This window comes from Eumetopias jubatus, unplaced genomic scaffold (genome assembly GCF_037043125.1).
Source record: "Eumetopias jubatus isolate StellerSeaLion01/CBP00866 unplaced genomic scaffold, mEumJub1_p1.0 scaffold_15, whole genome shotgun sequence".
NCBI lineage: Eukaryota > Metazoa > Chordata > Mammalia > Carnivora > Otariidae > Eumetopias > Eumetopias jubatus.
The window spans coordinates 88931486-88944096 of record NW_028274821.1 but is presented as its reverse complement, the minus strand read 5'-3'; the positions used below and the strand labels follow the sequence as shown (position 1 = coordinate 88944096).

Here is a 12611-nt window from a genome sequence, read left to right as displayed (position 1 = left end):
GTGAGAATGACAGGAGCAGTGGGGAGAAGGCACACTGGGAGAGAAGTAAAGACAACTTGGCACTGGCTGCTGGACCATGCGTGGGGTCCCCTGCCCGGTGCCCAGATGGTCGGGGGGATGGGTAGGGTTCAGCGACTGAGCATGACACTGGGGGGTAAGCATGTTTGGAACCTGTGCACTGAGAAGGTATTTGTGTTACAAATGGATTAAGGAAAATGGACCTTCCTGAATTAATCATATTTATTTAATCATATGATCATACTGTATAAATCAGAATGCGGCTGCCATCACGAACGCCTAGGTTTATGGTTTGGGATTGGAGGGAGGGGGCGAAGTTCTCCCTTGAGCAGGGCTGACAGTATTTGAGTTTCCTCCACAGTCCTCATCCATGTCTCTGCCACAGAGATTCATAGTTGCATTAATTAATCCCGAGTCAGGCTTAGAATCTGCTAGTGTTCAGACCCACCACACTGTGGGTTTTGAGGAAATTAAAACATTTGTCACAGACGTAATTTCTGCAAGCTCCTTTTTTCTTTGCCCTTTTCAAGTCTTGTGCTCCTTTGTTTTCATCTGTGGAATCTGAGTTTTATTTAAAATTCCAGATGGTTGACTGTCCTCAGTTGAGTGTTTATTCTTTTTTTTTTTCCTCCACTTTTTTTTTTGGAAGTGGCTGTTTTCACATCAATGCCATATTTTGCTTTTTTATGGAGTTTTAAAAATTAATAGTCTATTATATATAAATAGAGTAAAAGCGAGCAGCTGTTGTACCTAATTGTGGAGTGTGAATAATAAACATTTTCACAGCCTGAGTATGATCTCTTGCAGCACAGTAAAACCTTCTTAGAAGCTTTGTCATTGTAGTTTTTCTTGAAGTTAGTGCTCGCTTATTTTAGGTTCCCTGTGATTCTTCTCTCAGCTGCCCCTGGTCACTGGGAGAATCCAAAAAAAATTTGGAAGGATGCTTTTATTATTTATATAGATTCTACCTGTATATTTTTAAGCTCCAACCAAAAATTTGAAATGAAAGTAAGTTTCACTGTCAGCTGAGATACCATCAGGCATTTTCAAAAGTCTGTGATTACCTCCAAAGAGAAATGAAAGCATCCTGCTTACAGGAGAAAGTTAGGAGCATTTCTCTGGGTCCCTAGAGATGGCATTTCCCATCTCAGCTGATAGGAGAAAAGCGCCGTGATGACTTCACTTTGTGGCTCCAAAAGACTTATTATCTTTTTCTAGAGAACAATTCCTCTTTATTTAGAGCTCGGAGGCACACTTTTTAGATACACACTTGCTCACTGTCTGGCAAAGCATAATAAACAACACACACATCTGGCAAGCTGGTTTGCTTGTTTACCTTTGTAACTGTTAGCTAGCTTTTCCAATTGAAGGAGGGGAGAGAGAGCTGGACCCAGGTGACCGCTGTCTAGGTCATGGTATGTTCAGGACGGTCAGGAGACCTTGGGTTCCACCCCCGGATTTCCTAAGGGATCAGGCAGCACCACGTATTTTTTTTCTGTGTTGTAGCCAAATGAATTTTGGAGGAACACATACTGTGAGAGATACATTAGAGGGAAAATCGCAGACACCTCGATTTTTCCCAACGTCTCAGGAGACATTAGGATCTCAAGTGTAGTTCTCAGATGGTTGTTTTAGTCGGACAGAACTGGGGCTGAGGAGTCCTTCAAGGGAGAAAGCTCATCATCAGTCAAGTCAAGGTGCACAACCATGCTTGAAAAATAAATTCACATTTATTTTTAAATATTAAATGAAGGAGCAGCGAGAGAATTTACTGTGTGGGTTTTCAATCAAAGTCAGCCCTCGTGCTCCCAGAAGATGACTGTGTGTGTGTGTGTGTGTGTGTGTGTGTGTGTGTGTGTGTGTGTGTGTGTGTGTGTGTGTGTGTGTTTCTGTGTGGCGGGGGTGGGGGGGTGGGGTATCTATTGTCTTCAGAGAAGATTCTTGTGATGATAAAGCCCAGTCAGCCTTTCCTGGCAGCGCCTGTCGCCTTCTGCGTACTCTTGTGTGCGTTTCCTCTCTCAGCCCAGGACTGGCCTCACGTTTTGTGAAAACATCCATTTTGAGAGCATAAACCCAGAGCACAGGTCTGAGTTTGGTGCTAAGGTATCTCCCCCGTCCCTTTATGTCTGTCTTTAAATCTCAAAGTAAAACTAGCGGGGGGGGGGGGGGGGGAGGGGATGGGGAGATCTTTTCAGCAAATCGCAGAACACGGTGATCCTGCTTGCGAAATGGGGGATCGTCCTCTTGACAATTCAGGAACGTGGCCTCTGACTGGGCAGGACTCCAGGAGCCTAGGGGCCTCCCTGAGAGGGCACGGCAAAGCCTGTTTCTCTGCCTCCCTGTCTGCCTCTCTTTTCACCCCCCACCCCCCCGGACCTCCCTCAGTCCTGCCCTCCATTCCGTGTTAAAGTGATATATGTGGCTCTCAGAAAACCCGCTTGCATTTGGGACTTCCTCCGAAGTTCAAGATTTTCCTAGCTCTGCTCTCAGCTCTCCTACTTCCACTGCCTTGATCCTGTTTTGCTTGTTTATTTCTAGCCTTAGACGCAATCTCTGTTCGGTTTCATCCCTGTGTCTGTTATGAAAGTTGAAGAATGAAGCCCCCAGGGGGTTCCTCTCCGATTCATAGAGACAAAAAAAAAAAAAAAATTGCTGGATGGGTAAATCTGCCATAAAAAGGCACTTAAAACAGTGAAACATGGCCTCAAAAGAGAGACAAGAAAACACTCCCTTATAAAAAGAGCACTGTTCTTTAAAAAAAAACAAAATCTGATTTGGTCTCCTCCTTCCTGTCCTCCTTTGTGACTCAGCCCCGCCCTAGGCTCTGACTAGGGGGGATGGTCAGGTCCGAGGCTGTGCGGAGGGGACCTGTTCCGTCGGTCATGCTTTCTGCTTGCTTTCTGGCAGTGGAACCCCCCCCACCACCGAGGTTTACCTTGTCCGTCGGAACACAGACGGCCCATTCAAGCCCAGGCATTGAAGGAAGGTTGTCTAGTAAAAGGAACATTTACGTTGCTGTGGAGAGGGTTCAGGAGAAGCAACAGGGCTGGTGCAGAACCCCGGAGCTAGTCAGGGTGGGGAGCTGCTGTGGCTTCTCAGTCTGACAGGGGCAGGGGTGCATTGTAGGCACTTCATAGGAGTGCGTGATGGGAGCTGTGGCCTTGGGTCGAGGACCCAGCCAACCCGGAGCATCTTAGCGAGAGGAAGCTGCAGATGGATATAAATTCCTGCCCTCTGATATGCCAGAACCTCTGTGGCAAATCTGACAGAGCCGGAGGGCAAGGGAGCCTGCGTGTGGTCCATGCAGGTCAGCCTCTGGGGACACAGAACAGGGCGGAGAATGGATCTGGGAAATTCCCAACCACATTGACAAAGTTGGTGACGTCACAGTTGAAGGATTTAGGAAACGCTGGTGATTTTAGGCCCCTGGATAAAAAGGACACCGTTTTCTTAATATTTCTATGTGTTTCTAGCCGGTCTTTCCTTGGGATCCCGTCTCTTTTGGTAATCTCGTCCAGGCTGTGGCTCAGCATTGAGCACTGGCTTGATGCTGACAACGCTGATCATTTTAGTGTTGACCACTCTCTGAGCTCTCCCACAGCCATCCAGCTACCTGTGAGGCTGGCTGTCCACTTGGGCGTCTCCTAGAATGTCAGCCTAACGCGTCTAAAGCTGTGTCTGATTCCCCTCAGACCTGCCTCTCTCAGTCCCCCCTCTCCTAAAGCTCTGGCCGGCAACCTTAGAGTCACCGTTACACCTCAGTTCTCTGCTCACATCTGATCCTGGAGTTTTCCTGACCAAAGGACACCTAGAGTCTGACCCCTGCTCACCACCTGCACTGCTACCCTGTGGTCCAAGTCTCCTGTCTCCAGGGTTGGAGAGAGGCTCCTACCTGGAACTTTCCTTCTATACTTGGAGTGACCCATGGCTCCCCAGCTCATTCAGACCACAAGTCTACAAGACTCTACACAGTGTGGTCCTTTCTTCCCTGACCCCCTCTCCTGATGTTCTTGAGGCTCACCCTGGTCTAGCCCTCTAGGATCCTTACTAGTCGACACAAGGCACTTACCTGCCTCCGGGCCTTTGCAGATAGCAGGTGGAGTGAATTTATTTTTAAATCTAAAAAGGCCAAAGTCCACACAAAAGTTTTACACAAATGTTTGCAGCAGCATTCATAATAGCCCCAAACTGGGAAAACCCTAATGTTCATCGACTGTAAATGGACAAGCAAAATGTGTATATATCCAGACAATGGAGTGTCACTTGGCAGTAAAAAGAGATAAAGTACAGATACACGTGACAACATGGATGAACCTTGAAGACATTCTGCTAAGTGAACATTAGGTACTAATGGAAACATCATGCCAGTCACAGAAGGACCTCATATTGTATGAGTCCATTCATAGGAAATAATCCAGAACAGGCAAATGTATAGAGACAGAAAGTGGAGTGCTGGTTGCCTAAGGCTGGGGAGGAGGGGGCGGGGAGGGATGACAGCTAAGAGGTACAGGCTCTCTTTTTGGGAGGATAAAAATGGTCTCAGATTGATGGTCGGTCATGGTTGCATAATTCTGTGACTACACCAAAGAGCATTGAATTGTACAACCTAAATGGGTGGATCGTGTGGTACGTGAATTCCTCCTTAAAGCAATTAAAAATAAAGATCTAAGTGATTGTTGTGTTAACGAACATTCCTGTTGTTTTTCCAAGTGCTGTATGTAGGTCTTAGAATTCACTATCATCATATCTGAAGTTTTAAAGGGAACTCTGTGACCCTTTGCATTTTCACTTCCTCTTTATTTTTTTAACCCTTACCTTTCTTTGGCGTGCACGTGCTAGATAGTCAGTATTTAAATATGATTGAAGGGGTGCCCAGCTGGCCCTCTGTCTGTAGAGCACGTGACTCTTGATCTCAGGGGCATGAGTTCAGACCCCACGTTGGGCGTGGAGACTACTTAAAAGAAATATGAATTTAAGCGGATGGATTTTTTTTTTCTCACGTGTGAATATGAGAAAGAGGGGGTGCTAATCCCTCTGTGTTTTCTGCTTCCAGTACTTCCACGACGGGCGGAAGGCCCAACAGCACATAGAGATCTGCTGGAAACAACTCGAATCAGTAAGTGGACCAGAAACAGCTCAAGAAATGCCTGTAGACTTTCTAATTTGAATGTGAGCTTGCATGGATCCGTGAAGTGCAGAACAAAAACGCCAGAGCGATGCCCTTAGAGATTTTCTCCAATTTGAATCGCATTTGTTTCTAGACACCATTATCGAGACCAGAGTGTGGAGCCCAAAGAGCTCAAGCAGAGTGTTTTTCTAAAAACGCATACTTTCAAAGCACAAAGGTTAGACAGGTGGGGTGGTTATAAATGCAGACTGTAGAGTAACTCTTTGACGTTAGGACCTATAACCAAGCAGCTCAGAGGAGAAAGCTCTTTGGGGGATTGAGACAAAATGATACGTTCTCATAGGAGTCCCACGGCTTCATTCACAGCTGCTCTCCTGTCACCACTTGCATTTGCTTTCAGAGTAAAAGACGATTTGAACGGGACTGCAAAGAGGCGGACAGAGCGCAGCAGTACTTCGAGAAGATGGATGCGGACATCAATGTCACCAAAGCAGATGTTGAAAAGGTGAGGTGAAAGTGAGCTACCTTCCTTCACTTGCCCTGATGCCTGTCGCCTCTCCTCCCAGGCTGCCTGTCCCCAAGCTCTCCTTTTTTCATGTCACTGCAAAAGGCCACTCAGCCTGGGAAGAGCTGTTAGCATTTTGTGTCCGCCGTCGTGGGGACCAGAGGCTGACTTCTGGGGAGTCTCCAGTGTCGCGACTGGAGCAGTTTGTGGACTTGTGTCGTCCCAGGATAATGACTTGGAGACTTCGCCTAGGAGTGGCTCTGAGGGGTGGGGGGTGGGGGTGGGGGCTTCCGGAGTCTGTGGTTTTCCCTTAATGGCTTTTCAAAGAAAAAGTCAGTCCCTTTAAAAGCCAGAGCAGACCAGTTCTGCGCCGTCTGGCAGAGCTCTGTGGCTTATAATGCTTCCGCTGGGGAGATAAAGGGACTCGCAGGCTGGCCTGACTTTGGAGGTGATTCATTCAGGTTGTTAACAGGTTGCATCTGGGCATCCCATCAAGGGCTCTTCTCTAAATTGACTTGCGTCACAGTTCGGAATATGATAAAGCTCGAACTGTACCTTCTTGTGGTTCCACATCTGTTTCTCCCGAGAAGCTGAGTTTTCTTTTTCTAAAAGTTATCAATGCAGTGTAAACAACATTAGGCTGTTAAATGACTGTATTCATCCCATGGCTGCCCGGGGCTGTTTCGGCATCTGCAGCATCATGCTTTACGTGGGGAGAAGCACAGCGTTTTCATAGATTTCTTTCACTTTTGCCAGATTCATGGGAGATGAGTTTAGTTGGAAATAGTGCGGGTTATTTAGTTACTTGTCCAAGTCTGCCAAATTCCTTGCTTAAAGCCTAGGTATATATTAGCACGCCTTCCTCAATAATTACCTAATATATTAAAATACACATCCTCAATGTTTCTACTTGAGCTGGAGTGGGGATACTTTACCAAAAAATATATTAATGTGCCGATAAAGTTACCATAGATTACCATCAATTTGTCATAAATTCCTACGAAATAACCAACTCCCCAAGGGATTTAAAATGTGACTCAGATAAAATAGATTGATCCAGAGTTTATCAAAAAGTCATTTGGGGCTAAATGAGGTATGTCAGTATATGCGTAACATACCTAGCAAAGATAGGCATTCTTTATCAAATATTTTATTATCATAAATGTAAAATCAGAGTGATTTTTATTCATTTAAAGATTTTTTTTAAAAGAAATTGCTTTTATGACCTTTCCTTAATATAAAAGCTGTCCATGCTTATTACAGAAATACCTGAAACTGCCAACAGCTAAAGGGGGGAAAAAACAATAAAACATCCAACTATTGTTAATGAAAGGTATTTTACCTTTCAGAGTCTTTTCTTAAAAATGAAATAATGTATATTATATAAGTACAGTGTAAAGAATAAGAACCAAAAGAATACTTCTAATCTACAAGCTAGCTTAAGAAAGAAAATCTTATTGATGCCTTTGAAGTTTGTCCCTAACTTCCTGCTCCTGATCCCCACTCTACAGGTGTATTTTTTCCTTAATTTGGTGTTAATCGCCTCCTTGCTATGTGTCCCAGCTTTACCACCTTTACCAGGTGTATGTATTTCCAAAGAGTATATTTACAATTTTGCCTCTTCTCCACCATTATATAACCAAAATCAGACTTTCATTTATTTTCTTCAGACTTGATTTTTTTTTTCATTCCCTATTACGTTTTTTACTTAATTCACATGGAGTATAGAACACTTGACTTTTATATATTAAGGTTAGGGGCAGATGGCTTGCTAAACTCTCTTTTTATTTCCATCTTGGGTTTTTTGTGGGTTTTGTTTTTTTGTTTTTTGTCTTTGTTTTGGGGTTTTTTTTTTTTAGAGATAGTCCTATCACCAGCAAATTTTATTTCTGCTGTTTCAATCCTTATGCCTTTTATTTATTTTTCTTATCTTGCTCTGTTGGCTATGACCGCCATTATGCTGGCAGAAGAAGCAGCGTTGTGGACCTTCTTACCCCGATTCTTGATAATGTAGAGAGTACTTCAAACATTTCTCCATGAAGCACGATTTTAATAAACCCTTTATCCAGCTAAGGGATTCCCTTCTTTTCCTTTTTTGTTATGAGGTTTTTTCCCAACTTGACTTGATGTTGAATACCATCGGATACTTTTTCTGCTTCCTTTAATCCATGAATGAGATAGATTACACAAGTCAGTTTTCTTATATTGAACCAAATTAGCATTCCTGTGACAAATCCAACCAGGTGGTGATGGGGTTTTTTTAAATACATACTCTGATTCTGTTTTGTTAATATTTTACTGAAGAGTTTTGGGGGTGAATCTATGCCCACTGAAATTGATCTATAATGTTTCTTTCTTATCCATCCTAGTTTGCTTTACTTACTAGTTTCAGAATGTTGCTTTTTTTTCTATTCTCTGAAATAATACGTGTAAATTTTAATGAATTGTTTCTTGAATGTTTCGTAATACTTCACTGTGGGAAAGTCTCTTAACTACTGAGTCAATTCCTTCATCGTTGTCATCATCGTCTGCTTCCTCTTTAGTCAATGCTGGCAGGTTGTTATTTTTCTAAACATAGACCCACTTAATCCTAAACTTTCAAATTTATTGCCTTAAAGTTGCCCGTAATATTCTCTCACCTTAGTGTTTGCTGCCTGTGTTGTTGTGTTCCCCCCTTTATTGATTCCCAATATTGCTTATTTATACCATTTTCTCTTTTGGAGGGTTAGGTTTCTGAAATCATTTTTACTCATATTTTCCGAGAACCCCAAATTTATCATGGAGCTTCCCTTGTCTATTTTTTTTTCTATTTCATTTAGTTTCTTTTTCTTCTTTACCTTCCTCTTCTTTGGATGTATTCTCTTGCCTTTTCAGAGATTTCTTTCTTCTTGCCTACCTCCTTTTGGTTTTTCATCTTTCCTAATGTGAGCATTTAAGTAACACATTTCTCAGGGCGCCTGGGTGGCTCTGTCGGTTAAACATCCGACTCTTTATCTCAAGCTCAGGTCTTGATTTCAGGGTTGTGAGTTCAAGCCCCACATTGGGAGCCTACTTAAAAAAAAAAAAAGTAACACATTTCCCACTTATGTACAATTTTATCTGCAACCCACAAATTTTGGTATGGAGTACTCCTGTTGTTTATTTTGAGATACTTTTCATTTCCTTTACTATTGAATCTCTCCTGTGATTTATTTGGAAGCCTCTTTAAAAATTTCCAATTGTGGGCGCCCGGGTAGCTCAGTCGGTTAAACGTCTGCCTTGGGCTCAGGTCATGGTCCCAGGGTCCTGGGATCGAGCCCCGCCTTGGGCTCCCTGCTCCGCGGGAAGCCTGCTTCTCCCTCTGCTGCTCCCCCTGCTTGTGTTCCCTCTCTCGCTGTGTGTCTCCGTCTGTCAAATAAATAAATAAAATCTTAAAAATAAATAAATAAATAAATTTTAGGGCTGCCTAGCTGGCTCAGGTAGAGCACGTGACTCTTGATCTTGCGGGTGTAAGTTTGAGCCCCACGTTGCGCATAGAGATTACTTAAAAAAATTGTATTAAAAAAAGAAAGCTTTTAATAAATAAAGTTTAGAATTGTAATATCTTCAGTGTGTTTTGACTTTTCATCCATGTGTAGTGAACTTCTTTCTGCAGTTATGTTTTATGCCTTGAAGTCTGTGTTGCCTGCTCTATACCAGCTCTTTGGGCTAGTGTTTGCCTGGCAAATCTTTCCCAAACTTTTATTCTACATGTTTCTTTGTCATCATATTTGAATGGGTCCCCACATGGCTAGATTTCTTTTTCATCCAGTCTGATGGTCTTTTCCTTTCCCCTGGAGAGTTTTGGCTCATGTATACATACCATCTCATCTTGTTTTCTCTTTGTCTTACTTTCTCTGTGTTCCCTTACCCCTTGCTCTGACACTTTTTGTTTCTTGCCTTCTTCAGTTTTGAACTTTTTGTTTTTACTTTTCTCATTCCGTCTTTCACCTATATGAAAGATTGGAGATTATGTATTCTCTTTCTGTGCTTTTATTGGTTAGCCTAGATATTTTAACAGACGTATTCAACCTAAACTACGAAGTAATTTGGAATCTTTACTAATGTTTTCCCAAACAACCCTTTAACTAAACCAGCTCCCTTTGATTATTGCAGTTTATTTGTGATTATTTGGGGTTCCATTATACAAGTTAGGCTTTCATAATTTTATACAGTCCTCTAAGTATACTTTCTACTTTCTTTGTTCATCATTTCTTTTTGTATCTGGGATCTTATTCCTTCTTCTCAAAGGACATCCTTTAGAGATGCCTTTAGCAGAGATTTATTGCAGTAAAATCTCAGTTTTTGTTTGATTGGAGTGATCCTCACTCTCATTTTTGAAAGATGATTTCTCCATGTATACAATCCTAGGGCGATTGTGTTCTACCTGGAGAAGGAACTTAATTCTTCCATCTTCTGGCTCTCATTTGTGTTAAGTTGCAATGGGGAAGAAGTCAGTGTAACTGTTAATTCTTTGAAGATAATGCCTTTTCTTCTTGGTAACTGTGGAGATATATTTTTTGGTCTTAGTTCTTCACTGAAATTTCACTATAATGTATCTATCTGTGAATTTCTTTTTTATCTTGCTTTTGATTCGGTGAGTTTATTAGTTTTCCAGTGCGTGTCTATCTCTCATTCTGCTAGTTCGTCTGGAACTCTGATTATTGTGTAAGTTAAAACTTTTACTCTGTATCCTGTCTGCCTATTAACCTGTATTTCCATTTCTCATCTCTTGGTCTTTCTCTGTTGTGCCCCGTGTAATTCCTTCAGATACAATTTTCATTTCACTAATTCTCTTAATCTGTCCAATCTGTGGTTTAATGTATCATTAGTTCTCTAATTTCAGTTACATTTTCACTTCTAGAAGTTCCTTTAGGCTCTCTAAAATCTGTGTCATCTTTTTGTTGATTTTCTTGTGACTCTGTCACATTTTCATGTCGTATTTTACTTATTTAATATACCAATTTTATATTCTCTATTTAATTAATTTCAGCATCTGCAGTCTTTGTGGGCCTGATTCTTCAATTTGTTGTTTCTGCTGACGTGCTCATGGTGACTCATTTCCTTGTGTATTTTTGTGATACATACATTTCTGCTATAATGCTGTAAATGCATTGTTGCAAACCTTACGTTCTGAAAAAATACTGCTAAAAAAACCAAACAGGGCTACTGGGAGGAAAATAGGCCTAGAAACAGATCACTCAATAACTAGAGAACTTTGTAACCAGAACTACAACCCTAGTAAAACTAGGCATCTGCATCGAGCACCACAGCCCTTGTCCTTCAAGATGTGGGTCTTTCAGAGTATTAGGACCTTCAGAGATACAGTTTCTTGGGAGCATTCATTTCTGATGAGACTACTTTTCATCAAAATGAAAAATCTGATCCAAACGGTAGTTTTTGGTAGTTATCCATTGTTTTCACACAGGGGGAAATATCTTCCCAGTTAACATGAACATACTGTGAAAAATTGCATACAGACTAGCAAGGCTTTTATGTTATACCAAGGTCATAGTCCTATATTTCAGTCCTATAAAAGGTATAAATCACAGCAGAAAAACATGTGAGGTACAGAACAGACTGGGTGATTATGAATGTGTGTTCCTTGGGATTTTCTCTCTGTCCGAGGTTTAAAAGGAGTTCTCCAGGGAGCTGACATTCCCTGGGGTTGCTCCCAAGCCAGGACTGTGTCAATCTAAATTTCCAACTGGGGGTTTGAGATCCACACCTGCTGTGTAGGTTCTGGCCCTTTGTGTGGTTCAGAAATTTCCATGATGATTTTTTTTCTTTGTTTACCTCCCTCAGGTCAGACCCAAGTTCGCTATCGAAAGTACAATTGCTGGGTCCAGTGTCGGCTTTCGGACCTTCTGATAGGTCCTGGCCAAATTGAATTGTTCTCCTTGACTCTTTTTTACTATTTCCAAGGATATATTGTTTTTTCATATCCCGAGAGCATCATTTTGTTATTTTTACGCAAGTACCATTTACATCCTCTCCAAGGATGTGAGAAATTACCCGATTTTAGCATCACAACTTTGAAGCAGGTAGAGCAGTGTCACAACATTGGAATTCATAAGTTCTTTTGCCTAAGAGTGTGACTTGGAGCACTATAATTTCCCCAAACAAACAGCAGTTTGACTGTTACTTCAGTGCTCTGCTTTATCGCCAGTGAAGCCTCTTGTCAGTATCAAGCTGAAAGGATATGGTGTTTCAGTTTTTGTTGCTACATAATGTAATTTCCCATTGTGACTTCGGACAGTCTTTGAATCTAATATAAATGTCTTTCCCCCCAGTTTCCACAAATGATTAAATTACCCGATTGTATTAGAAATAACTCACCCTCTCTTGTACAGTGGTCAGCTCTGCACACTTGGAACGATATGACCGTGTTTGCAAAGACACAGCCCTCCCCACTGTCAGCAGAATGGACTTTTCTAAATTACATTTGGGCGGATGAGACAGGTGATGTGAACTACATGTGCATGCATCTTCTAAACTACTTAGGATCTGAGTTTGAGCCTGATTTTCTTCTTCTTCTTTTTTTTTTTAATTAAATGCCCCACACTTTTCATAAGCACTTTGTTCAAATCATCTGAATCTGTCCAAGTCCGCGTGGAGCATCAGTAGACCTTTGCTTTGTGTTCAGCATCAGTGTGTAGCCAGATATTTAGTAATTTGCTTACAAGAGGGTTTGTGTTGTCCTTGAGGCACCCAGTTTAACTAAAAATAAATATATGTTTGCAAAATAGTCATAAGAAAAACTGGTAGTTTTATCTCTGGGCAAGTGAACAGATTTGAATGTTGTGAGGATGCCGTGTTCCTCAGAGGAATGATGAGGGAAGGAAATAGCTCAATGGAATGGATTTTATTGGTGATGAAACTCAAGGAAGTATGCAGTCTCTTTTCCTTTGCCAAATGCGGCTGTTGGAAGATTTTGAACTT

The 12611-nt window shown here is 41.9% G+C and overlaps 1 protein-coding gene across 4 annotated transcripts in view; it reads left to right on the top strand.

Annotated features, from left to right (window-relative positions):
- The window catches only part of FNBP1 (formin binding protein 1), a 135182-nt gene that overhangs the window by 73825 nt on the left and 48746 nt on the right, over positions 1-12611 (top strand). For all 4 annotated transcript variants that reach the window (XM_028090473.2, XM_088018853.1, XM_028090472.2 and 1 more), the window contains exons 5-6: positions 5072-5134; positions 5547-5651. In XM_028090473.2, the coding sequence (XP_027946274.1) occupies positions 5072-5134; positions 5547-5651 (168 nt within the window). The remainder of the gene's footprint in view (positions 1-5071; positions 5135-5546; positions 5652-12611) is intronic.